At 58.6% G+C, this 26,010-nt stretch overlaps 2 protein-coding genes across 7 annotated transcripts in view; one reads left to right on the forward strand and one right to left on the reverse strand.

Annotated features, from left to right (window-relative positions):
• Positions 1–10,222, reverse strand: part of PTH1R (parathyroid hormone 1 receptor) — a 25,321-nt gene extending 15,099 nt beyond the window's left edge. Inside the window, exons 1-3 of one of the 4 annotated variants that reach the window (XM_061128776.1) lie at positions 10,143–10,213; positions 7,852–7,909; positions 5,391–5,513 (exon numbers count right to left, since the gene is read on the reverse strand). In XM_061128776.1, the coding sequence (XP_060984759.1) occupies positions 5,391–5,465 (75 nt within the window). In that variant the 5' untranslated portion in view covers positions 5,466–5,513; positions 7,852–7,909; positions 10,143–10,213. Of the gene's footprint in view, positions 1–5,390; positions 5,514–6,547; positions 6,717–7,851; positions 7,910–10,142 lie in introns of those variants that run through there. The other 3 variants (XM_061128777.1, XM_061128778.1, XM_061128775.1) reach the window with 3 other exon arrangements.
• MYL3 (myosin light chain 3) overlaps positions 6,856–26,010 on the forward strand; it is a 23,504-nt gene continuing 4,349 nt past the window's right edge. Inside the window, exons 1-3 of one of the 3 annotated variants that reach the window (XM_061128781.1) lie at positions 6,856–6,932; positions 10,957–11,053; positions 12,800–12,942. Coding sequence is in view for 2 of the 3 variants with exons in the window: in XM_061128779.1 (XP_060984762.1) it covers positions 24,856–24,990 (135 nt within the window). In the remaining variant the exon portion in view is untranslated. Of the gene's footprint in view, positions 6,933–10,956; positions 11,054–12,799; positions 12,943–13,702; positions 14,142–24,850; positions 24,991–26,010 lie in introns of those variants that run through there. The other 2 variants (XM_061128779.1, XM_061128780.1) reach the window with 2 other exon arrangements.

The following is a 26,010-nucleotide window of genomic DNA, read 5'->3' on the forward strand; positions in this document are numbered from 1 at the left end:
CCCTGCCCCTGGAGCTTTAACCACCTCTCCTCCACCTTCCACCACCACTCCGTCTTACAAACGCGGCCACTGAGGCTGAGAGCACAGTTAGAAAGAAGAGGGCCAGGAACAGAGCTAAGGTCTGCTTGATACCGAAGCAGCAGCAACTCCAGAGCATGGGAAAGAAAGGAGGAGGTGCCCTGCCGCATGGATCCACTAGAGTCAGCCTCAATACCAGTTCTCCTCGGAGCCTTTCTGGATTGTATCTTTCACTGTGTCAAGCAAGAGCCTCTTTGCAGAGCACCTAGAGCAGCATCCACAGAGGTAATTTGGGGATGCAGATAGACGTGGAGGTGGTCAGATGGTGATGGTGTTTGTTGGTGATGGCAGCTTCCGCTCAGCTCTCACTGGGCAGAGGACAGCTGCTCACTCATACATTAGGAGGAAGGGGAGTTCGCACCTCCAGAAAAGCCACAAGGAGAAAACCTTGGCTAACAGGAGACCCCCTGGTGACCTCCTGGCCTTCCTGCACCTCTTCTCCAGGTTCCACTACTGGGACCTGTGCTGGCACCCCTCGATGTCTCCCATGCCAGCTGGCTGGGGACTGCTCCCTGCCCCTTGCTGCCCTCCGTCTGTCTGGCTGGCCGGAGCAGGCTGGGACGGGTTCCCTGCCGGGGACACTCCTGCCCCGCCACGCCACCGCTGACAAGTGCTGACTTTTCCTCCCCCTCGCCTGGCCTTCCTGAACAGGCTGCCTGTGTTCGGGGCTGGGAGGGGCTGGGGGGAGGCACTGTGACGCCTCTCATCCTGGCCAACGTGGACGCCTTCAGGGCAGGCAGTGGGATGGAGCCTGGGGTGGCAGAGTTGGCTGCTAGGACCCAGTGGATCTTCACAGGCAGCCTCTACCTGGGCTGGGGGAGCGAGGCCCAAAAGGATGGTATGAACTAGCCTAACCATAAGGTGGTCAGCAAGACAGAATCCTTCCAAGTCTCACTTCTGCACAAGGCAGGTTCCAGAGCTGGGGGTTCTGAAAAGTTTGGAGGTTTCTGATGTCTCTGAGAATCTGAGCAAAACTCTGCACCCTCTCCCAGTCGCACTGTATTTTGCAGACAATTTCTGGCATCTGCAAACCCCCACCCCACCCTTTCTTTTTCCTGGGGACTTTCTGAAAGAGCTGCCTTCCTGATGTGGTGGCCGGACCAGGGAGTGTCCCCAGAAGGCCCACAACAGGAATCTGGGGGAGGCCTCTTGACGCCTCATTAAAACATTCCGAAGAAAACCCAAATTCCCGGGAGGGTTCAGCCCCCTCCTCCTGCTCTGTCCACAGGCGCTCCCAGAGCTGCGGGTGGAGGGGCAGGGGTGTTTAAGGGCAGGTGATATAAAAAGCTTCAACAAATCAATACAAAAAAAAGACACAAATAACCCATACAAAGAGGGGTAACAGCTCTGAGCAAGCTCTTAGAAGATGGACCATAAACCAATGTACAAGTCCAGAGGCTCACTGGTCGTTAGCAAATTAACATGACAAGAGACACCATTTTTCATGTCATTCTCATTAAAATGACAAAAGACACCATGGCAAAGGTGAGGAAAAGAATCTTCAGACTATCCCCTGAAACAGGGAGTATGTGTTAGAGACCTGTTGGTCACTCCTAGGGCCGAGAGTATAAACCCGTATGGGCGTTTTAGAGGGCTGTTTGGCCATGTCTCTTGAAGTAAAAAAAAATATGCATGTTCTCAGACCCAGCAATGACAGGATCTAGAAATATCCTACAGGGAAATGGTTGCACAAGGACACAAGAGGGCATTTCAATGGGCTTCTCTGCCACCACCTGAAATCTCTCTCTCTCTCACACACACACACACACACTCGAAAATTATGCAGAAATGATCTAAATGTACATTCCAAGGGACTGCTAATAAATCTCAGGCTTTGGGAATACTATGCAGTATTTAAAAAGACAGATTTATATTTACTGACATGGAGGTCTCCAAGATACACCTTTAAGTAGAAAAATGCATATGGCAGAGCCCTTATCTACAAACTGCCATCATTTATTAAAAAACAAACAGAGAACAACAGACTAAAACTATCTACTTTGTATGGACACCAAAGGGGCCTTTTTGGAGAAAAAGCTCTAGGAGGACATCTCCCACCCAGACTGTTTTAAAAAAAAGCTTTTTCTCCAGAATGGAGAATGGAGTTTGGGAGGAATCAAGGTTAACGTCTCTTTAATGTGTATTACTTGAATCTTCTATTCAAGAAGAAAGAACATATTCAAGTACAGTTCAGAAATTAAAACAAGAAAATAAAAGGAAAATAGCCAAAGGATTCTACTAGAAAGAAAGAAGAAAGAAAAAGAGGAAAAAGGAAACCAGAGGGAGATATAGGGATCTCCTGCCAGCACAAGCCCTCATCCTACTTTGGAGGAAGAAGCTCAGTGCAGGTGTTTGAAGACCCGAGTTGAAATTCAACCTGGGGCACAGACCCACTGTGTGACCCTCAGGGCCCTTTCCCATAAAATGGGTGGAGGAACAGATGGAATGAGAAAAGACTTGTGACGGTTCCTAGCTCAGAATCTGGGGACAGCCACTGTTGAATACATGTCAGTTCCTCCCCTTCTATAAAAGCAAGCCCCTTGGCTAGCTGACCCTGGAGCATGCTGGGAGTGCTTCCGTGGAATCCCACCCACCACCACCTCTCCTGAGTCTGACCCTGAGGTCATATTTCTACACTCTAAGCCTGCCCCTCCCAACCCCACAATGCCGACCTTTGGCCGCTTCAAAATGTGCAGGCCGAGGGTGTCCGTAGGGTAAGGCATCCCCAAGGACAAGACCACCCCTTTCCCAGCTCCTCCACTCAAAATCTGCCAGCCCATCTCTTCCTCCAAACATCACCCCACCTGACCCTCAACCTTACAGCTACTCTTTTCTGGCAGAGAAAAGATGGAAGGCACAAGATGGATCAGCTGAGTCTGGCCACAGCCAGTATCCTCCCACTGGAAGACCTTTTGGTCCTGCAACTGTGAGGTCCCTGGACTGGGGCCAGTTGGGTGGGCAGCATGTAGGTTTGGTGATGGGAAGCTATCCGCTGAGGATGAAGCGACATCCACTGGATGTAGGAGAGGATGTAGGCAGACTGAGTTTCTTGCTGGCTCCAGCTGAGCCCAGGGGGCCCACAGGCTGTTGGGGGAACCCTCGGGCCATATCCTCTATCCCCAGAGCCAGGGAAGGTTCAATGTGCTCATGTCCTGTGTGCCAGCCACGGATGTTCCAATAATGTCCCAGCCCTGGCATCCTTTCTCTTTCCCTACCCTCAGCCTTGGGCCAGGGCTAAGCCAGGCAAATTCTTTGCATGTACCTCAGCTTCCCTGGAAATCAGTGTGGGTCCCCATGGGTCCCTCATAGAGGCACAGGACCGTCATAGAGGCACAGGGCTTGACCATGGTGGAGACGCAACAAATAATAGTCATTATCAGTTGTGTGAAGGTCAGTTAAAGGAGACAATAACAGAACCCTTTCTCAGAGGGTTGTTGGAAAGATTGAACTAGCTAATATTGTAAAGTTCTTAGAACAGTGTTTGGTAAGTAGACAGCACTACAGAAGCATTTATTCAATAAAAACAAGAAAAAAAAAAACAGACCTGGGTGCAAGTGTGATCACAAATACACAACACAGACGTATGCACAACCATGCTCCTGCAAGTCACGTGCAGACTTACAGCCTCAGACACCCGTGAGCTCACACAAGGACTCGGACATTTGCACTCACACAGACCCAGAGAATACCACTCTCCGAGTCCCACTGTGCCCCTCTTGGAGACACAGAGATACTCACAGGTCACCCACGCCCATGACCCCGTCTATTCCTCAACAGTCGCTTGCACACATGCATGTCCACAGACCACGCTGGCTGGCTCTGCACAGTGGTTATGCTCACTTGGAAGGGGCCCTGGGAAAGGTGACCCTGGCCCGAGGGGAGGCTGGGAAATAGCTCCGGAGCCTGGCATTCACCAGGGTTTTGCAGCACGCCTGCCCAGGGTGCTGATCATCTCTGAACCTCAGTTTCCTCATCAACAAATCCTTGTATGGAGTGATGTCTCTGGCTTTGGGGTACCATGCTGTGTGGGTATGGGCAACAGTGAATGGGATGTGTTAAAGCCAGCAGAGAAGAGGACAGCTGCAGATCGGGGAACTCTTAGGCAAATGTTTCTTTCTTGGTGTCTTTTTACAGATAGGGAAACTGAGGCGGGGAGAAGGATTGCACAAGGTTACACAGGCTTTGGCAGAATTGGAGGAATCGAAGAGCTCCCGCCTTCCCGCCTGGGGCTCCCCGTGGACAGGGAGCCAGGCAGGAATGGGCCGCCCGCCTGCCTCTCTAGAAGGCAAATACCCGCACCTGGGAGGTGAGGGGGAGAAACTGGGGCCTTGAAGTCAGATGCACAGGCGGACAGTCTCCTCAGCAACGGCTGGTCCCCCGAGACAGGGCTGCTGTGGGATCCGACTGACGCCCCAGGAAATCATCCCAGACCTGGCCCAGAATGAGGAGGGTACTCGCGCTTCGTGCCTCCAGCTCTCAGCCCCTGCCAGTCTCTCCCTATTTTTCTTTGCTATTCTTGGTCTATCTACTCCTCCGGCTGGGGAGGTCTCACTCCCATCCTCTTTGTCTCTGTCTCTCTCTTCTGTCTAACCTCATCTCCTATTCTGTCAGTTCTCCCTCTGGTCCCTTCTTGGCCTCTGCTCTCAGGAGGGTACAGCATGGGTCTCCTCACGCACCCGATCGAGTTTCTCTTGTGGGAGTGTTTTGTGAGGTCAGTCTCCTTCAGGGGACCTCCATCCTCCTCCATATACCACACCATACCCGCCTCCCTGGGCAGACATCTTCCAGTCTGGGTGAAGCTGGACATGAGTGCAAGCATGTGTGTGTGTGTGCAATGGTGCAAACTGGAGGGGGTCCCTGAACCCTACCCCCTGACCTCATTCCAACAGCCCTGTGTCCCAGATTGCAAACAAAACTTGCAGAAAACACAGGCCCCCAGAGCAAAGTCTGCGGGATCCAACGTCAGGGCCAAAGCCCAGTCTTCTGCTAGATCACACTGTCATCTTCAAGGGAGACACAGAGCAGAGATGCTCTTAGAAGCAGAAGACAGGAGAACTCCAAACACAGATTTCCAGACCTGGGACCCCAGCCCCAGGCTTCAGAAATAAGGAAACCTTATTGGCAATCTGCAGCCCAGTGTCCAGACATCCCAGAGACAGCAGGCACCAAGGATGCCGGGCTGGAGGGGACCCCCACGCAAAGTTCAGATTATTGGTGGGAACTCAAGCCTCTGAGCCCTGGACACACATCCCCCCTCCAGGGACCCCAGAGCAAGCCCGAAGCCTGTTCAGGAGTGTGAGCGGGTGACTTACCAGCGCGTATGCGGAGCTGAGCACCGGGCAGCAGAGCAAGAGCGCCAGGCCGGGCGCGATCCGGGCGGCCCCCATCGCCACCGCCTAGGGCCCCGTCCCTCGGGGCAGCCGCCGCCGCCGGCCCTGGTGGTGGTGGTGGTGGTGGGGTACAGAGCTGCGTCAGGCCGGGCTGCCCCGCCCACGCCACGGCCTAGGGGACCCCGGAGGCCCGGCGGCCCGAGGCCCCGGGGCCCGGCGCGGGGCCCATGCGCGGAGGGCTAGCGAGCGAGCGCAAAGGAGAGAGAGGGAGGGAGGAAGGGAGGCAGCCGGGGGCCGGGCGGGCGGCGGGCGGCGGGCGGGCGCCGAGAGCTGCGGAGCTGCCCGTCTGCCTCCGAGCGGAGAAATCACATCCATATGGCCGGGCCCCCCGCCCCCGACCCGCCCCCCGCCCCCCCCCCCCCACCCCGCGCCGCCTTTTCTTTCTTTCCTTTTTTTTTTTTCTTTTGGGGAACTGGGAGCTGTGGCTTTGCCCCCACGCCCAGTGGGGGAGGGGTCGGGGGAGGGGTTGGGGTCGCGGTCTGCGGGGGGCCAACGGGACTGTTATTTTTAGCTCCGCTGCTAGCGCAAGTCGGGGGGCGGGGCGGGGGGCGCGTTTTGCGCAGCTCGGGGCGTGCAGCTTGGGTACTCTAGCCCAACTTTGCAACGACGCTGAACCCTTCGAGGATCAGGCCGCCAGCTCCTCGCCCCTCGGCCCCCTCTGAACCCCATCCAGTCGGCGGCGGGCTCCGGCAACTCCCTCTCCATCCTCGGCCGGAGCCCCGCCTGCGCCCGCGCCGCTAGAGCGCGCCTGCGGCCGGGACGCTCGGTCTGTCTGCCTGTCTGTCAGTCCATCTCTAGCTCCCCCGGCCTTGGCCTCCGTTCCTCCAGCAGCCCCGAGCTCCGTTTCGGTCACTCCCTCGCTCCTTCCTTCCCCTCCCCCTTTTCTCTCTACGAAAACATTTGCAAGTTTCCAAAAAAGCCACGGAGCCGAGCGGCGCGGGGCTGACGGCTCCACGGGGCTCGGAAGAGGCGCCGATGAACCCGAGACAAACCAGCCCGCCCGCCCCGGTCGGGCCGAGAGTCTACCCTCCCCACCTCCAGCCCCCTCCCCTCGCTGCTGGCCCTCAACCCCGACTTACTCCGAGCGCGCCGCCGCGGCCCCCGCCTAGCCATGGGTGTCGGGGATCCCCCGACAGCCTCCCCAGGACAGCGCCCCGTCCGCGGCCCCGGGGGGACTTCATGGAGCTCTTGGGATCCCCCCCTGGCCGGCCTAGCCTCCAGCGCCCCCCGCCCGGCCGCCGCTCAGAGCCGCCGCCCGCCGCGCGCGTCCCTCGCCTCGGCGTCTGCCGCTCCCCCTCCCCCCGCGGCCCGGGCGCCTCTTCCCTCCCCCGCGCCCTCCCTGGGCCTCTCCGCCCCCCGCTCCCCTCCGCCGTCTCCGACGCGGGTGTGCGGAGCGGAGCCCGCGGCCCCTGCTCCGGGACGATTCTCTAGAGGCCGCGGCCAGGGGTCGCACAGCGGCGGGATGTGAGTGTGCAGGGGACGGGGCTGGGAGCTCTGACATCGGGGCCCGAGAACGTGGCGCGAGCCGCTGCCGCCGCTTCATTTTCCTCTCCGGGAAGGCACAGACGTTATTTATTTTTTTTTCTGATCGTCCGGCCCGGGCCGGTGAATAGGGGCCCTCAGCCGCTCAAACAGGCCCTCTTCACGGGCGGTACCCCGCGGGCCCCCGGCTGCAGCGCTGTCTGTCCGCCCGCGGGACTCCCGCTCAGGCTGGACCGGGATCCCCGGGGAGGCTGCTCGGCCGCCAGCCCCAGAGCCTGGCTCCGCCGCCGCCGCCGCCCTCCCGCCCGCCCCGCCCTCTCCCGGACCCCCAGCTCAGGAAGCTCCCGAGTGGGTCGGTGTGCTGTTCCCTAGGCCCGCCCCCGTCCCTGCCCGCGTCTCTGGCCTCACGCCCCTTTCCCTCCCTCCCCAGTTTCTCTCCCGGTCCGGGTCTCTCCGAATCTAGACCCATCCAGACACCGGCCGGGCCCCTGTAGCTCCGCCCCTGACTCCACCCCGGGCGGCTAAAAGCTGCAAGACCCTAGACTCTGCTGAGCCCCCCACCGTGAGGCTCCGCCTCTCTCCCCCACCCTTTCATACCCCCAAAAGCTCTTGGCCGGCTCTGGCGCACTGGGGACCCTCGACTTGGGAAAAGGGCGGGAGGAGGTTTTGGGGGCTGGGGGCAGGCGGGGGCCGGGCTTATGTGCACCCGCCCAGCCCCGGAGAGTCGGGCTCAGCGGAGGGGGCCTTGGACCCCAAACCTACGACCTCGAAGTATCTGGTGGAGAAGCTGAGGTGCAGGGAAGGCCGGCGGATGCCTGAAGCAGAGGGCTTTAGGGATCTTCAGGAGGAAGCTAATGTGACTGTCGGGACCCTAAGTGGCAACCCCAGCTCACCCACTTACCAGTTGTGTAATCCTGGGCACGATGACTCTCCTGCTGTCTGAGCCTCAGTTTCCTCATCTGTAAAATGGGAAGCTGACCCGCTGATTCAAAGGGCACTTTTGACTTTACTGTTTTAGTGCCTCGGAGGGTGGATAGCTCTCTGGGTTTCCCAGATACCCGTGGACTCTGAGGGCTCTCCAGGCTCAGCCTGTGGAAATCGAGCTCCTCAGAGCCCTCAGACCGGCCCCATGTCTCAGGGTCGGCCCCTTTCTTCAAGGTGAATGAGTGCACAAGCCCTAAGGCTACTGGAATCCAGTTGCAGCCAACTTGCCTGGCAACCCATCCCTCTGTCTGCTCAAACTCACCCATCTCCCAGACTGTACCCACAGCGGTCTCCTTCACATTTCTATGGCCATACTCTCTTCCATGCCCACTACCCTCAAGTTTCTCGTCCTGGTGTTTAAGGACTGTGCTGTTGGAGGCAGTTTCCTCCAAAGGTGACTCTCTAGTTCACTAGACTCCTGGCCCTCTTTCTGTGCTCACTCCCCTGCGTTTGCCTTTGTAGTTTGCTCTTCCAGGATCATACTTCTTTGCCTGACATAAAGGCCATCTCTGTCTCCTTGCGTCTCTGTCTCTTCCGTTATTGGGGAGGGTGAAGCCGCTCTGGTTTGGGGGCTGCTCCCTATGATGCATGGGCTCTTTTGGAACAGGAACAGAGAGGCTCAGGTGCCCAGAGCAGGCACCTCAAAACACTTGAGGTTCTTCAGAGAAGTTTTATGTCTCTGTTTCTAAGAAATTCAATCCCAAGTTTTATGACTGGATGACCCACCGCCCTTGATGATAGGAAAAGAACATTCATGGAGGGATTGGAGGCACTGAGGGGTAGAGCAGCCGGGTCCTTCTCAGATCTGACACCAGCAACCTTGAGATTGAGAAGCAAACAGTATTTGTGCTTGGTAGGACCAGGATGGGCTATGGATAGGGCTGCAGAGAAGGATCTAATGGGCTCTGGGCCCCTTAAGGGAGTTTCCTTAGCTATAACTCATGTGCCTCAGTCCAGACTTCTGCTGGACATTCCACCACTGTGGGTGGGGCCTCTGACCCCCTAAATCAGCCCCAGGCCTCTGGTTAAAGTGCCACCATGGGGGTTGGGGGTGTCACACATTAACTGGTAGCACCCTAGTACCTGGCAGAGCACAGCCCACCCTTTTTGACAGGCAAGCCCCAGGGCCCCAGGGTCAGTTTCTGGTCAGTTTCAGGTCAGTTTCAATGGTGTCTGGAAAGACCTGGTTGGGGGTGGGGAGTGGGTATAAGTCGCGGTAGGGACCCCCCTCTTTGGCCCCCTGGCTGGGGCCTAGGAGGAGGGGCTAAGGCGGTCCAGAGCTCAGAACTGGGGCCGGACACTGGTTCAGCAGCCCTGGGCTCACAGGCCTCTGCTGCTGCCCCTGCCACCATGAGTAGGGCTCCGGCCAAGGTACACAGACCCTGGGGCCAGAGTGGGCACCAGACTCAAACAGGAAAAACAAAGGCTCTCTGAGACCTCTGCAGCCTGGCCTCACTCCCTCAGAAAACCCCTTGCCCTAGCCTGGACGCTATCTGGGAGAATTAGCCCACAGACAGCACCCCTACCCCCATCTTTCCTCCCCTCAACCCTAGCCCCAAAGTCAGCCTGAATCCCAACCTCAGCCCTGACCCCAGAGTTAGCTCAACCCCCACGCCTTACCCCGGCATCCTTATCCCAGTCTGATCTCTAACCCCTGATTGAACCCTGACCCCAGGCTGAGCCTCCACCAGGCCTCAATCCCAGACCTCTTTCCAGGTTCCTAGGCCCCTCTGGAAGCTGTTCAGTGCAAGGGGCTGGCTGGGGAGGGGATGGCCAGGCCATAAGTGAGCCGAGGTGCCACTTTTACAGCCATTTCGGCTGCTCATAAACACCCCCCACCCGGATGAGTCACTGGAGGCTCCCAGGCAGCTGGTTGGGCAGCCCCCTCCCCTTGCAGCAGGAGGCCTGACTTTCTCACTTCTCAGGGAGGCAAATGGCAGGAAGCTGGGACACAGGGGACTGGGCTGCCCTGTCCCAAGCAGAGAATACTCCTGGGGCAGGTGGCTGTAGTTGTGGGATTTCTGTCCCTTCTGGTCACATGATCACAGCCCCCTGCTGCAGTAACACCAGAGCTGTAGGTATCCCCTAGTAGGCATACCTCATCTGCCCTGCGGGCACAGGGACACACACACTAACCAAATGAGGGGCCCCGAGCCTCCCCTCTTCCAGCTACACTCAAGTCCCAGGGCTCCCCTGCACCCCACTCACCTGGAACCCACAAGACTGTCCAAGTAGGGCCTGGAGCCACAGAACAGACTCAAATTGGCCATGGGAAGGCCGTGGATAGCCCTGAGCGGCTTCTGCGGTTCAGGCCTAAGCAAGGATGTTCCTGTTCGGAGCAGGAAAAGGCCTGAGTCAGAGCTTTCACTTGAAAAAAAAAATTAATTATTTTTTTACCAAACTCTGCACCAGCCCAGGACTTTGTCCCAGACCCCTGGTCAAGGAGCAGAGGCAGGTCCAAGCAAATCAATGTTCAGGTGCCCAGGCCAGTTCAGCCCCTCAGGTGTGTGTGTGCCTCAGCGGTCTTCTCCTTGCCCTGCCAAGCCTTTCTCTGACTAGCTGTCCTTCTGTCTGCTCCTGTGTACCCCCTGCCTGCCCCTTCCAGCCTTTTCCACATCTCAGAAATTTCAGGCCTCCATGAAATATGAGCACAACCCCTATGAGTGACTTCATTCAAGTTTTGGACACCTGGAGAAATCAGGTGATGGCCCAGGGTGGTTCAAACCCAGGTCACAAGCAGGAAAATTGAGGCTGGGAAAGCCTGCCCTCCAAGCACTGGGCATCCAGTGTCCCCCAGCTAGGAGAGATGGGGACCCTCATTCTACCCAGCCCTTGCCTTGATCCCTGCAGACCCACGCCTCCCTCTCTCTATCTGACTCTTTACTCGCTGGAACATGGGCTCCTGATGATCAGCCAGGAAGCCCTGACAGGCTGCTCACTCCCACTCGCCCCTGCCACCCCTCTGCCCCCGGTCTCCAAGCCACCCCCCAACAAGGCTCAGGGCCTGCTTCTGTTGTTGCAGGTCACAGAGGGATGGTGGACAGATGACCTCTCTCTGTGGTTCTGCGAATGAGCTGTAGCAGAACCAGTGTTGGACCTGGATGCTAAGGGTGAAGATGGTGAGGAGGAGACCGTGCAAGATCCTGGAACTTCACCTCGGGGCTCAGAGGCTGCCCTTCTGCCGGAGCCCAGTCTGAGCTGGTTTGAGTCTGGAAGTCTCAGGCTCAGCCTGACGAGGTGTAATGATTCACGTGGTAGCTGCTGCTCCACACATTCCAGCCACAACCCCCAGTGCTTAGCACGTGAGGCGACTGGCCCGGAACCACCCCTAGTGGCTGGGGCATGTTCCTAGGGCCCCCCCACCTCAGCGGCGACCTCTCCCCAGGTCTTCCAGGCTCCTGGGTAGGAGGATAGCACACTGTATAGTTTCTAAAGTAACTTTCTAGTTCACAGGCTGGAAAGAGGGGTGGGGAGCTTGTCAATACCTGGTCTCCAGGCAGGGAAAAATGAGGCTTGGAGGGACTTCCCTGGTGGCCCAGTGGGTAAGACTCTGCACTGCCACTGCAGGGGGCATGGGTTCAATCCCTGGTTGGGGAACTAAGATCTGGCATGCCAAAAAAAAAAAAGAAAAAAAAATGAAACTTAGAGAGGAGACTTGGACTGGCCAGGGGCGCATAGCGAGACTATGACAAACAGGGTTCTTACGGGAACTTACAGGGTTCCTGCTCCTGGCCTGGGCAACTCCCAGTGTCTGACTGCAAGGGGTATCCCAGGGCAAGGAGACCATTCTGTGACTAAGGCCATTGGAGGGGCGGGGGGCCGACTTCAGCTTTTACAGGTCAGCGGGCAGCTGTGTTCAGGGGGGAAGCCCTGCTGTGTCCTCTGTCTCAAACTTCCCAGTGCCCTGAGCTTTCCCCACTTGGAGTCTCTTCCTCCTCTGAGCCCACACACACACACACACCCTGCTCCCATCCTCCCTGGCCAGGGAAGCAAGAGGCTGGGGCTCAGTGCCTCTTCTATTCTGACCTGTGGATCCTATTCGTGGCCTCAGTTTCTCAATGTGTCATTAGCAGATGGGCAGTTCAAGGCCTGAATGGACCACATAAAGTGCCCAAGCCCTCGGGTCCTGGATACAGACCTGGGAAGCTGAATACCTGAGGTCCCTTCTCCCCATCAGCCTTGGGGGCTTGCCTGTGCAGGTCAGACCGTGTTCCTCCAGTGGGCCCCAGCCCAGGGTTCTGAGGGGCGAGTCTAGCCCTCAGCTCCGGGGACAGGAAGTCGTATTTTGGTCCCGGGTCCTGAGGAAGGAGGCAGGGGGAGAATGGCAGCTCAGACCCAGTCATGTTTACTCGGGCCCGGCCCCCTCTGAGCTCAACAGGCCCATTCATTGGGAGCCCCATAAACCCTTCGGGGCTCCCTGAGGTGCACAGCGCCTGGACGCCAGGCCTGGCTGCCGCCCCCAGACCTGCTGGAGGCTGTGGGCAGCAGGTGGGGCGTGAGGGAGGCAAAGTTGGGGATGGCCATGAGGGACCCAGACACGCCTCGGCTTCCAGAGTTTTGCCTTGGGATAACGGTTTCTGCCCACGTGAACTGTGGAGCAGTTGGGGAAATCGGAGGGGTCTTAGTGGCTGTGTTCCCTCGGACCAGGCTCCCCAGAGCATGTCCTCCAAGCATATGGCCTTCAAGGCAAGCCTGACGCTGTGGTGGCCCAAACCAGAGCTGACTTCCTGGTGAGGACCCCACGCCTGCACTTGGGTTGCCCACAAGCCACGCCCTGGCAAGGTGGGCATGGGTGTGCAGCCCTCCAGGTTGGAGAGAGGCCCTGGTCGTCTCCAGCGCTGTCTTCCTCATCTATTCAAAGGCAGATCTTCATGAGAAGTGGAAACGTGGGGACTAGATGGGTCGCTGAGAGATGTGGTCCTAAGGTCTGCTCACTCACAGATCAGGAGGGGTGGTTCATATCAAGAGCCTCACCACGCGATCCTCCCACTCTGCTTAATCAGATGAGGTAAGATATTGTCCTGTGGTCCCTTGAGATGGAAGGGATGCAACAGCATTTAGTGAAAACAACTGTGGGTTGGGGGCCTGATCTCACCTGACTCCTGTGTGACCTTGGAAAAATCCCTTCTTTGTCCTGAGCTTGCGCTGACTGGACTTAGAGGGGATGCAATCCAAAACTCCGCTCAGCCCCCCGGGGTTCCATGCTGGCCAGGGAGGGTGACGGTGGGAGCAAGACTTCCCACCCCAGACTCCTTTCAGTAGCTCCCCCACATGCACGGGGGTATCCTGGCCATTCGCTCAGGGACCCTGGCTGGGGGCAAGAGCGGAGTCTCCTTTCCTGACGTCTTCCAGGTGGAGTGTGACTTCCCGCTCCAGCGGCTGTAAAATCCCCTGAAGCCTGGTGGGTCCCTAGTGGGTGGGGGGGGGGAGGCAGGGAAGGGGGAGGTGGAGGGGGCGGGGGTCTGTGCCTTGGAATACCCCCCTCCCAGGCGTGTTTGACACGTGTTTCCGCCTCTCCCGGCATGGGCTCCTGCTGCTGCTATTTATAACCTTTAAGAGCTCCTGCCGACTGCAAAGTTTTCTTAAACTCAAAATATCACCGAGGTCCTGGGCACGCGTTCCAGAGGCTGGCTGAGCCTTGCGGTTTGAAGGGACGAGGGGGCCGGGGAGGAGGAGGGAGGAGTGGGAAGGGGGTTAGCTCAGACCCTGGGTCTCGCCTGGGGGCAGTGGTGGGGATGCCTGGGGTGGGGGAACCCCTAGTTCTTGCAAGTGGGGGTTCTCCTTGGCCTGGAAGGACCCTCTATGTGGGTGGTCCTTGTTCAGACTGGGCCATTTGAGGACTGCTGGGACATCTCTCTATGGGCCTCAGTTTCCTTTTTTCTTGAAAGCCTCAGGCCCCGCTAGCTGGGCGAAGCGATGAACTGGCAATGACACTGGGAACATCTCGGGCTGCGACCAGGACTGTGTCTGCCTGGCTGTCCAACACCCGGCAGGCACAGAGCCTGGCCCAGAGGCGCCGTGGACGTTGGCTGAACTGGCCAGAAGGGGAAGTACTTTGGGGAAGTTTATAAAACTGTGTGGGAAAGCGATGTTCAGAGCGGGACAATGGCAGGCCAGAGGTCAACCCAGACCAGATCCCCAAGACTTCCCAATACCCAGGGCCCTCTCAGGCTGTGGAAGAGGCTGAAGGGTCCCAGCTGGGGACAGGTGAGTCACCACCTTGGAGGAGGATCCCAGGGTGACCAAAGAATGGATATGCATGGCTCGGAGACCTCCATGGAGCCTCAAGGGGGCACTGGTCATCAGCTGGATCTGGGGAGGACTAGATGCAGTTCAGAGCCACACACCCAGCTCCCCCTGTCCTGGGCCACTGCTCCATCTCTGAGAGCCCTCTGCCTCCTCAGGAGTGAATGAAAAGCTCAAGCCCTGTTTCCCAGGGGGAAAGCAGAGACCCCGGGGACCATGGACTCAGTAATGCTCTCCACCGGGAGGCTGGTGGCTTAGCTTCCCCTGCCTCCGTGGCACCCCTTTCCTTCCCTGCCTTCCTGAGCTGGTGTTGAGGGTGCAGAGGCAGGGAACAGGAGCACTGACCTCTGGCCATCTCACATATCCCGCCCCCCCTTCAACGCCCTTTGCCCCACAGCAGGCTCCAGAAGCCATTCCTGGCCCAGGGAGCAGAGCTGGGTCCCAGATGGAAGGGTGGCCACCCCCACCCCTCCCACTCGAGCTCCACATACATTTTCCAATTTAAGCATGACCACAGAGGGCTATTTGGGGGTGGACGGGGGCAAAGAAGTGATGACCTAGCAGAGAGAGGAGCAGGAAGGGAGAGAAAGGAAAGTATTTTGGAGGGTCAGGCCTCATGGAGCCGCTCCTTTGATCAGATGCTTTTCTGTGGCCCTCCTGAATCAGATCACTTACTCCTCAAACTCTTGAGTCCTTATTGTGTGTTGGACTGGCTTCAGAGGCTTGGAGGCCCTGCTTTTGGGAGCCACTTCCCTATAGGCCTATAGGCCCCACTGCCCTGGGGTTCCCATTGCCTGAACCCTGAGGAGTCTCTGCCCCTCACTGCCGGACTTGCCCTCCTCTTCATTGCTTTGTGGGGGGTGGTTCATATGCTCTTCAAAGTCCCCTTTTCTCCTAGGTCTTCCTGCATCTGATTCTGTGAGACCTCAGATTCTGGATTCTTGCCCCTTTCTTGAGAGACTGCAAGCCCTGAGAGCAGGGACTGGGTCATCTCTGTGGGTCATCTCCAAGCCCTGTCTCATCCTGTGTCTCTGGGGGAGAGGAGAATTACTTGCTGGAGCTTTGGACTGACCCTTGACCCTCTTATCTCTCAGTTGCTATGGAGATGGCCTTCCTCTTCCGAGCCTCAGTTTCTCCATGAGGAGGGAGGGAATCCAAGGATCTCAGAAGGAGCTTCCTCCAGCCTCTCTAGACATGTCTTTTGTCCTGCGGTGTTAGAAAATTTTTCTCCAAGGAGCCTGATGAGATTAAACCTGATGGATTGGGGTTGAGGTGGGGGGAAGTGTTAGTTGCTTAGTCATGTCTGAGTCTTTGTGACCCCGTGGACTGTAGCCTGCCAGGATCCTCTGTCCATGGAGTTCTTCATTCAGGAATACTGGAGTGGGCTGCCATTCCTTTCTCAAGGGGTCTTCCCAACCCAGGGATCAAACCTAGATCTCTGGCATTGCAGGCGGCTTCTTTACAGTCTGAGCCATCAGGGAAGCTAGGGAACAGCCTGACGGTCAAGCCAGAAGGGCTGGAGTCCAACTCCTAGACAGGAGACTGAAGCTTGGGCAGCCTGGGTCTACAGGGAGTGTCCACTCCAGTGCTCCAGGCTAGACCAGCTCAGCTGAACCTGTGGCCTCTGTCCTCAGTACCTCAGTAGAAAGATGGGTTTGGGGAGACCCCCAATGCCAGCAGGGGGCTGTGGAAGGGGAGAGGGCTCCTGGTTGGAGCAATCAATGGTTCCTCTTGGTTCCTGACCCCAAACTGCATCTACATTGATTATGGGGATTTTGAGCATGTTAGGTGGAAGGTAGGCTGGGGGAGGGGCCTGCTATGCCTACCGGAGACCAAGACTTTGGAGGAGGGGGCTTGCAGGCAGGCAAAAGTCCCAAGGGGCACAGGAGTCCCACAGACCCTCCTCCATTATCTGTAGCCTTGGATGAGCCCTGTATTCATGCAGAATTCCAGCCGATTGTTTCCTTGTTGACTTGGTGCTAAGCTCTAAGCTCCCTCAAAGAAGCTCCAGCCTTCTCCGAGGCACTGTGACCTGGGCAAGGGGCAAAGGTTGGTGCAAGTGGGGGAAGGAGGAGGCACATGTCCAAAGATGCCCCAAACTGACTGCCGGAGGGGTCTGTGTGTCTGCCGAGCTGACCCAAAACCACATTCCATTGTACAGGGTGGGGAACACTGAGGTCTCCAGAGGGGAAGTGTCTCCAATAGTCAGTGAGGGGCCAGGATCAGAACGGGGGTCCCCTGCTGGCTCTAATAACCGATCCCACGACCAGAGCCTGGATCAGCTTTGGATGGGACGTATTGCTTTGAAGTTCCCAGCACTCCATCTATCACCCCCAAAACAGCTTCTCCAGCCAGCCAGGCTGCAGACTTCTCAGACACAGTCTCTGACCGTTAGCCCTGGCTCCAGAATATAATGAGGCTTCCTAGAGCCGAGGGTCTCAAATCTAGATTTTGCAGAGAGCTGGGGGCTGGGTATCTTCCCTTTGTCTCTGCTCCAGGCCCCCACACTTGGAGGTCCCTGGGCTGGTTTGAGGGGGTCACTGCGTATTCCCAGGCATTTGTGAGTCTGAATCTGCCATGGTCTCCCTGCAGCTCTACAGCCCAGCATGATGGCCCCTGCCTGTCCCCCGTCATCCCCTTTGCCCTCCCACTGCCTACTCTGGGGTCTAACATCTGGGAATGGAATGGGTCGGGAGCCTTCCAGAGAGTCCTTTCCCACGAGAGCCGAGCTCTGACCCCGGTCCTTATCTGGCCTGGGCGTTCCAAGAACAACACAGATGCTAAGGCTCGCAGGCCCCGAACCTGGGGACGCTGACCTCCCCAGGCCCAGCTGCTCTGCTCTGGCCTCTGTTTCCCTCTGTGAACGGGGTTGGGGTAGGGATGGCTCTCCAGAGGGTTTAGAGGGGAGGCTGTGGAAAGGTTCCAAGATTGTGGACACATACACTCAAACTCATATGCGTGTGCACTCACACTGCCACCCAGACCTCATCATCAGGCAGGCCTGCTATGGGGCCCTCATTGCTCTCGCCCTCTGCCTTTCTCCTACTTCCCAGAGCTTCTGATTCCCACCCAGAGCTCCTCCTACACCACGAGTTTGAAGGTGTGAAGCGTTAGGGGTGTGTGTATGCAAAGGCACGTGAATGAGTGTACACTCGCGTGCAAAGGGCATGTGTGGGCAAAGGGTATGTGCACCTGGGTATGAGGGTGTGCGCAAAGGCATCTACAGAGTGTGAGGGTTTGTATTTAAAGGTGTGTGCATAGGAGTGTGCCAGCTCATGGTCTGAGCACCTGCGGGTGGGCTTCCTGACTGTGAGCCTGTGAGTACATATGCGTGCATCAGTGCACGCACACCCTTCGTTGTGATTCCGGTCGACCCCAGAGTTGGTAGAAAGGGATCAGGTGGCTTGGGGGCGTCCAGGACCAGTGGGTGTCTTCAGACAGACACAGACACACAGTGAGGGCTGGTTAGCCTGACCGGGGGACCCTGTGAATGTGTGTGTATGTGTGTGTGTGAACGCGCATGTGTGTGTTGTACTTCAGACATAAATACAGCGGGTAGGCGGGCCGCAGATATATAAATACCCACACCGGCAGGTACGGGAATTGACCCTAACTATTCCTGGCCGGGGGCTTGGGCCATTTTTAATGCAGCTCCACACCCTGAGCCACAGAGTGTGTTTGTGTGGCCACTGGAGGCAAGGACACAGCTGGTGCTAGGTAGGGTGGGGTGGGGACAGCCGGGGTCTGGTGGGGCCACCACTGCTAGGTGCGGTCTGCGAGGGGATGGGAAGGGGGCCCTCCCGGCCACCACTGCCTCGGCTTCTCCCACCCCCACCTCCCCTCCTCGTCACTGCCCTGCTTTCACCCCCGCCCCCACCATCCCTGTCCCCTGGCCTACAGTCCTGTCACAGTCCCACCCTCTCTTCCTGCATCCCAGTGTGATGAGCCCTTCTTGTCCACTTGGGGCTGCCTTAGGGGAGTGGAAGGGAAGAATGAATCTGGCTTACACTCGGCTCAGGGCTGAGGCTGGGGGCCGGAGGGCTGTGTGCACACGCATTGTCCGCAGGCTCTGGGCAGCTCCATCCTGCCCTGGACGCCCCCTTTGTCTCTGGCCGACCTCAACGACCCTCCCGCCCCTGTCTCCACCTCAGGGTCGTTGGGTCCGTCCCCACCTCTCTGTCAGCCTCTGTGGCTTGTCTCTGCCGCAGTCAGGGTCCCCGTCTCCAGTTTCTCCATGACGGCCCAGGGGAGCTGGTTCCTCCCCACAGCCAGCGTGAACTGTTTGCCTGAGACAGTTGGTCCATCCAGTCAAACAACCACCCAATTCAGACTCCTCGTCTGACTGACAGGGTTTTTTTTTCCCCCTGCTAAATTTACTTGCATTTTTGACTGAATTGGCCATTCAACAGAGGTTGTGTCCACATGCCCCTACCCCGCCCCACGCCAACAGATGAACGGGCTCCCAGATGGACACGCACACAGATCCAGGCGCGCCCAGGCATGCTTCTCACACACGTGGGGTCACAGCCTCGTGTGACACATGTGAGCACACGAGATGACACATGCCCACACGCTCACACCCCATGTGTGCTCCCATCCTCGTGCGCACAGGGATGCATTTTGTCACACACAGACTGCATACATCTACCCGCTCACACACACATTCATACCTCATGCCGTGGGGTCAGTGACCGTACCCCCTTGGACCCTTTCTGGGGCAATCTTGGGGAGACGGAAACCTGGGCAGAGCCCCTGCCCAGCAGCAGCCTGGGGCAACCAGCCCCTCTCCCCTGAGGCCAACTCACCCTCCTTCCCCCGCCCTCAGCCTCTAGGTGGTCATCTCGGGCCGCTGCCGAGCCCCTGCAAGCCTCAATAGCAGCTCCCAGACCCTGATCCTAAAAGGGGACTCTTTTTTTTTCTTCCAAGGACAATAAATATTTGCTCTTTGGGAAGCTGCTGGTGGGAGGGTACAGGGTTTGGCCCAGCGGCGGGGAATGTCCAGGGCAGTTCAGGGAGGCCGCAGGCCATGCTGGAGGAGGGGCCGAGCCCTTCTAGAAGCTCGACCAGCAGGGAGAACGGGGGAACCAGAGCTAGGCTACACCTAACTCCCTTCCCTGGGACCCCAGCATCAAGACTGTTTTCTCCATCCCTTTGTGTAGCATGTTGGTACCTGCTGCTCCTATCCCTCCCACCTCAGACTCCTCTCCCCCAACCCTCACCCCGTGAAAGCCGTTTTCCCACTCCCATTCATCTTGTCACCCCCTCCCCTTTCTCACACACTCAGATTTCCAATCTATCTCCTTGGACCAGTCACCGGGGGCAAGGCTGATGCCCGCCCAGGCTGGGCTCCTGACAGCAGAGCATGCCCCCCCCCCCCCAAAGTGGACCCCCACAGCCAAGGCTGCACCCTCCTGCAAGGAGAATCAACCTGGACAACAGTGTCCCCCGCCCTGTCCCCCATGAGGCGCTGGTCCCTGGTGGCTGCCTCCCTCCCACCCCTCCCTCATCCTCAATTGGGCTCCCAAATATAGCGGCCGTGGCCACAGCCAGCCAGGACACCACAGCCCCAAGCGTCAGTCCTGGGCCGGGATCAGAGGGGCAGGAGCTGATTATAGGTCCCTGGGCCAAACCCAGGGCTTGCCTGCCAGCCCGCTGGGCCCTGCCACCCCCACCCCCAGAACCACAAGTTTGGAGCATCTGGTCCCCGTCAGCACAGTGGGCAGAGGGAGGGGCCTGAGGGGTGTGTTTGGCCCGCAGAGGACAGAGTTGTCTGTGTGTGGTGTGGGGGTGGCGGGGATGGGCTCATCACTGCTCAGGGCCAGTGACTGTCCTTCCAACTCGGGATCACTGGGCCCCACCCACGGCCATTGTACAGATGGGGAAACTGAGGCCCAGAGGAACCAGGACCAGCCGGGGTGGGTTGCAAGAGCAGCAGAACTCTCCGGCCTCCCCCTTGGCCCGCTGCTTCCCATCTTTCAAGGCCTGGGGCTGTGCCTCCGGGAAGCAGGCCACATCCTGTTGGTGGCAGAGCAGCCCTGCTGGGAAGTCCTCCCTGGAGTCAGACTTTCACCCAAGGCTCCAGGAGCGTGGGATGGTGCACAAATTCCTCTCCTTCTCCCGGGTCCTCGTGGCTGCCTCGTGCCGCCTGTAGCCAGAGAGGCTGGGCAGCTCCTCCCGCCCCTCCTGGGGCCTCGGTCGCCTCATCTAAGCAGCTGGGCAGGGACTGGGGGCTCTGAGTAGGGTTCATGTTCATGTGCACCCAGCACGGCGCAGTGAATGCACATCCGTGTGGGTACACGCGTGTGCCCTGGTGGGTGAACTGCCGCCCACGGGCCTGCCCCCGCCCAAATGGGGTCCCCGGGACCTGCTGCACAGCCACATTTGACCTACTTCTAAGGCTCTGGGTCTGGCCCAGGCCGCGTTCTTGACTCCTCCGGGAAGTTTGGGCCCACGGCCCAGCCCAGGGGCCGCGGGCCAGGAGAGGCGGTCCTGGGCGGGCCGGGGCGGCCTGCGGAGCCTGCGGCCTGGGGGACAGGGCACGTGGGGAGCCCGACCCTCCTTCCCTGCCTCTGGTTCCTGGGCCCCGGGGACAGCCAGGCCTTACCCATCCCTCCCTCTCCCCACTCTGCACTGCTCCCTGCATGTGGCCACCATATTCTGAGCTCATTAATGGGCTGTGACAGGATGAGGGACATTCCTCAAGCCCCTCTGAACACTGGCGGGAAGGTCTGCCAAGCTCTCCCCCTGTGCTGTTTGCCAGGAGTTGACCCCTCCCTAGCCCTGCCTTTGTCTACACCAGGCAGCAGGCAGGGCCCATCTGGAAAACCAGTGGCCCCTTTCATGGGTCTGGGTTCTGGGGTCTAGGTTTGGGTTTACGGGTTTAGAGTCTGGGTTTCGAGTACCTGGGTCCTGGGTCTTGAGTCCTGGATCTTGACTCTGGCTTCAGAGTCTTGAGTCCTTGGCCTGGGCTCTGGGGTCTGGGTGGCAGGTCTGGGTTGGACACCCTGGGTTTTGGGGTCTGGGTCCTCAGAGTAGGGTCTGATCGTGGGCTCAGGGTTTCAGGATCTATGTTTGGCCAGATCCTGAGGCCTGAGTCTGGGGTCTGGGTTTGGCGTTCTAGGCTCCAGATTTGGAGTCTTGGGTCTGAGTTGGGATCCTGGGTTCCGGGGTTTGGGCTCAGGATCCAAAGACCAGTTCCTGTCCCTTCTACGCCCTCTGCTGGCTGGTCATCACGGTCAGGTCACTGCCTGTACCTTCCGACCGTCCCCACAGCTTCAGGCTCTTGAGGGGAGTCTCAGAATGGATGGGAGTGTCGTGAAGAGCAGGCCTGAGCTGAGGGGGCGGCAGGTGGGTTGAGGGGCAGCTGCTGGCTGCACTGCTGTTCGGGGCGCCCCCGGCAGACACCAGAACTGTTGCTCCATCAGCAAGTCTCCCCTGGCCCTACTCCAGGGATGGGGTGTGGCCAAGGGTTCCAGTCTTCCTGTGAGAGGTCGGTAAATTGAGACGTCTGGGACATTGGCTCACCCAACATTTATGGAGTGCCTACTGTGTACAGCAGGCTCTGTTCTAGACCCTGTGGATATACAGCCCTGGAAGACCAAAAATTCTTCCTATGCCAACTGACATTTAAGGGAAGGGGCGCCCACAAGAAACAAGGGAACAACCTCATGTTAGGATGCAAGAATGGGGGTCAGGGTGAGAGAAAAGGCAGGTGGAGCTGGCCCAGAGTAGTCTGAAGAGGCTGAGTGGAGGTGATATCTCACTGGACCTGGAGGTGACAAGGAGCAAGCCATGGCTAGGGCCCTAAACAAGGACACCAGGAGGAGGAAAGAGCAAAGGCATGGGGGCTGGAAAGAACTAAGAAGGAGGCCAGTGTGGGTCTCCTGCCTCTCTCCGTGGGCCCCTCAGAAGTCGGGGTCAACGTGTTCCTCAGCTGCAGGGCGGGGGTGGAGGAAAGTAAGGTGGCTGCCCCCAGAGAGGGCTCTGGAATGTGCCATCTGCATTGGATGGGCTACAGCTCAGACACTGGAGCCGGGGGAGTCAAAGGAGAGGGATCCAGACTCCCTCTCTTCCCGCAGGCTCTGCCAGGATCTTGTCTGCTGGGCTGTCATTCCTGAAGGGCATGGCGCCCAGGCTGGAGCTTGGGAGAGAGGCTTGAGCGCTCAGCCTCGTGTGGCTTGTCTTTTCTCTCCGTACCTGTCTCTCCCTGTCATAAAGCCCCCGCCCCTGCTCACCTACCTGCTCACCGCCCACCTGCCCGCCCCGCTTTCCTCCTGTCCTCCACAGTCCATCTTGCTGGATGTCAAGGGGGCTGATCCCTGCAGAATCCCTGCTGGGGGCTGGGCATTAGTAATGGGTTGAGAGTGGCCCTGTTGGGAGAGTCTGTGCACCACTGCTCCCAGGAACCAGAGCTCCGACAGTCAAAGGCCCAGGTCCGACCTCCATCTGAGTCCTGGGGAGGGAGTGGAGGATGGCTCTGCACATCATCTCCCCACTGCAGGACTGTATCTGCTCTGTGCTTGAGGGAAGGGGACCAAGACCCCCCTCCTTCCCCAACCCCATCACCAGGCAGAGGTAGGCGGTGCTCTGTGGCTCTGGTGGGCTGCCTGAGTCTGTGCACCCCATCACAGACCTGGGACCCAAGCCTCAAGGAGGCTCATGTCACTCATCTCCTCCCGTGCTTGCTGGTGTTGAGTGGTTTCCGGGGGACGGCAGTTGTGCACGGATGGATCAATGAGCTTGGGGGTCTGGGCGCCCCTGTGTATGTCCGCCATGTTTCCCCCACAATGAATGAAAGGGGGTTGGGTGGGGTCTTGTTGGCTGTGCCTGTGGATGGCTGGAGCCCCCATAGGACGTCCAGAGTCAGTTGTCCTGAGGTCAGCAGGGAGATCTCTCTCTGTGTGTCCCCCCTGTCTGTCTTCTCCTCTTGTGGTATTTGACTGGTCTCTGAGGACCCTCCCCCACTCCTTTCTTTCTCAATACTCTTGCCAAACATCTGGAAGAAAAGTGAAAAACTTGCCTCTCCCCCAGCGCCGGATGTTGTCAGATTTCCAGATGTGGGGTGTTCTGCCCTCCAGATGAGGGGAGGACTGTCCTGTGTTCCAGCAAGGAGGGGACCTGGCCCCACCCCTGGACCGCTGTTCCCCCCTCACCAGGAGCCTGAGTGATGGGATGAGAGGGAACCTGGGCTCCGCAGGAAGGGTGAAGCCTCCCCTCCAGCTCCACCCTCAGCGCTTCCCTACACCCGGGAAATCCCCGGGGGCCTCGGGGGGTGGGGCAATGCCTCTGAAGTTTCTATCAAAGGCTCCAGGCATTTAAAAATAACAGGGAACACCTCCTTCCCGCCTCCCCACCCCCTCCACCGCCCCAGCACAGACTCCGGGCAAGGAACGGAGCCCAATGTGTTTGCAAGATGTCCCAGCGCTCCGAGCTCTGTGCCTGGAAGGGCTTCCTGCCACCTCCGCCCTCCCATCTCCCCCAAGAGTCACCCAGCCAGGCTGCCCAATGTCACCGCCATCCGCTGAGGGCTAGCACTTCAAGGTAGTACTAGGGGGTAGGTCAAGGTGGGGCACCCCTCCCAGCCCCCTGGGGTCCTTCAGAGACACAGACCCTCTCAGGGTCCCAGCTAAAAGGTTGGCAGAGGGCCGCCTGGGGCGGTGGGACCGGGAGGGTGCAGTGGGGTCATGCCTTGACTGTGCCAACCAGAGGAGGGGTGAGAGCAGAGGGTATACGGTGTGTGAACAAGGGTCTGGTGGGGAGCAGACCCTGAGGTGTGTGGGGAAAGGGGGTTATTGAAGAGGGGCTGTAGGAAGCGAGGGAGAAACCGAGAATGCTGACCTCGGGGCCAGGCAGGTGCCGAGGCACAAGGCGGTGGATGTTGTTGGGCTGCTGAACCGGGCTGGGTGACGGCCCTCAAGGGAGCAGACCCCATTTTATTGCCATTTAGGGTATTCCCAGAGACGGGGGCCGCAGCTGCCAGCGAGCCAGACACTCACACAGACACAATAAACACCCAACCCAAGCACACGGAAGCAACACTCACGGACCAGAATGGGCCCCACAGAGACACGGACCCTCCTACCAGAGATCCGCAGAGACCCTCCCCGCTGCGTGCAAACACCCAGACAAACAGACAACGCACGTGGACAGACGTGGCCCTCCCTCTCCGCCTCCGTGTAGACACAGGGAATTCGAAGTGCAGATGGGAAGTGTAACCCAAGGGGTGCCCTTAGGTAATTCCCGTCCTTCGGCCCCCAGCACAACACCCAACATGCCCTGGGTCCATCATCCCACACCTGTTCAGTTTATTGACCTCCCGAGGGACAACAGGCCCTTATGTGTGTGTGCGTGTGTACGCTTCTTGGGGTATGCATGCGGGCTGAGCAGTGGCCTCTGTCTGCCCCTCCCCCTTCTCTCCTCAACAGGTGACTGGGAGGCCTGGAGAGCCCTCCCTCTCCCCCACCCATTCCTGAGCTTGAACAATGCCCTCCCCAGGCCCCAAAATAGCCCCTGAGTCTATCCAGTGTCCTTTTATGGCCCTGTCCGCATTGTGCCCTGCAGGGGTGGGGCCGGGGTCATGAGGTGTCCAGGCGTGATAAAGGCGGGTTGCAGGAGGCTCACCTACCCTGCTCTCGGCTTCCTCCTCTCCACCCCTGCCTCTGTGCTCACAGCCTCCATGGCTCCCAAAAAGCCAGATCCCAAGAAGGATGAGGCCAAGGCAGGTGCCAAAGCAGCTGCAGCTCCAGCTCCCGCACCTGCACCTGCACCTGAGCCCTCCAAGGAAGCTGAGTTTGATCCCTCCAAAGTCAAGGTGGGTGTGGAGGCCGTGTTTTAGGTAGGAAGGGAAGGGTAGGTAAGTGAATCCCAGAGTGGACCTACCCAGTGGAAGAGGGGGCTCCAGAGAAAGTGAACACTGAGCTCTAGCTGGAAGCTTTAGCATCAGGAGGGCTGCAGCAGGAGAGACGGTGGTCAGACAGCAGGCAGGACTGCCCCAGTGTTGCTGAAGGGGCTGCCTTTTTGGTGGTTGGAAACTGACTTTCCCCAGTCCTTCTCCTCGGACCTCACATCCTTGGGGAATCCTGGGCCCGCCAGTGTCCCCCACCCCCGCAGCCAGGCAGGGACTTTTCTTGTCACACTGTGGGGTTTTAAGTCCATGCCAAGTCCCCCAGGGGAAGACAGGGTGGGGAGCAAAGAGAAGCCAGGCTCCTGCCCAGGCTGGGTCACAGTCACCCCCGCCAAGGTCCCTGAGCCCCAGAGCTGGTGGGGCCTCAGCTTTGAGGTGGCGACGCTGAGCCGCAGTCTGGGTAGGTCATGGAGAAAGTTGGTCATGGAGCTGTGACCAGTGGCCCCAGGAGCCCTTCCCCAGATTGGCTCGGAAGTCTTTCTCAGAGTCTAAACTTGGAGAATGCGCCGTGACTGCCACCTGTGGCATCCACATAGTGGCACGCACCCTGCGTCCCGCCTGCGTCTGTTCTTGGCTGGCCACCGGCCACCGCTGCCCTGGCTGCTGGCAAAGGGGCCCCGTGGAGCCGTCCCAGCCCTTCAAGGTCCCCAGGAAGACTGCAGCTGGTCCTCACAGATCCACCTCCGCTTCCCAGATGGCGCCAGTGGTAAAGAACCTGCCTGCCAACGCAGGAGACACAAGAGACTCAGATTCGATCCCTGGGTCAGGAAGATCCCCGGGAGGAGGGCATGGCGACCCACTCCAGTATTTTTGTCTGGAGAATCCCATGGACAGAGGAGCCTGGTGGGCAGTCCACGAGGTTGCACAGACTTGAACACGGCTGAAGTGACTTAACGCAGCACACGGGTTCAAATCCTAAATCTGTTC

The sequence above is a fragment of the Dama dama genome, chromosome 24 (genome assembly GCF_033118175.1).
Source record: "Dama dama isolate Ldn47 chromosome 24, ASM3311817v1, whole genome shotgun sequence".
NCBI classification, from domain to species: domain Eukaryota; kingdom Metazoa; phylum Chordata; class Mammalia; order Artiodactyla; family Cervidae; genus Dama; species Dama dama.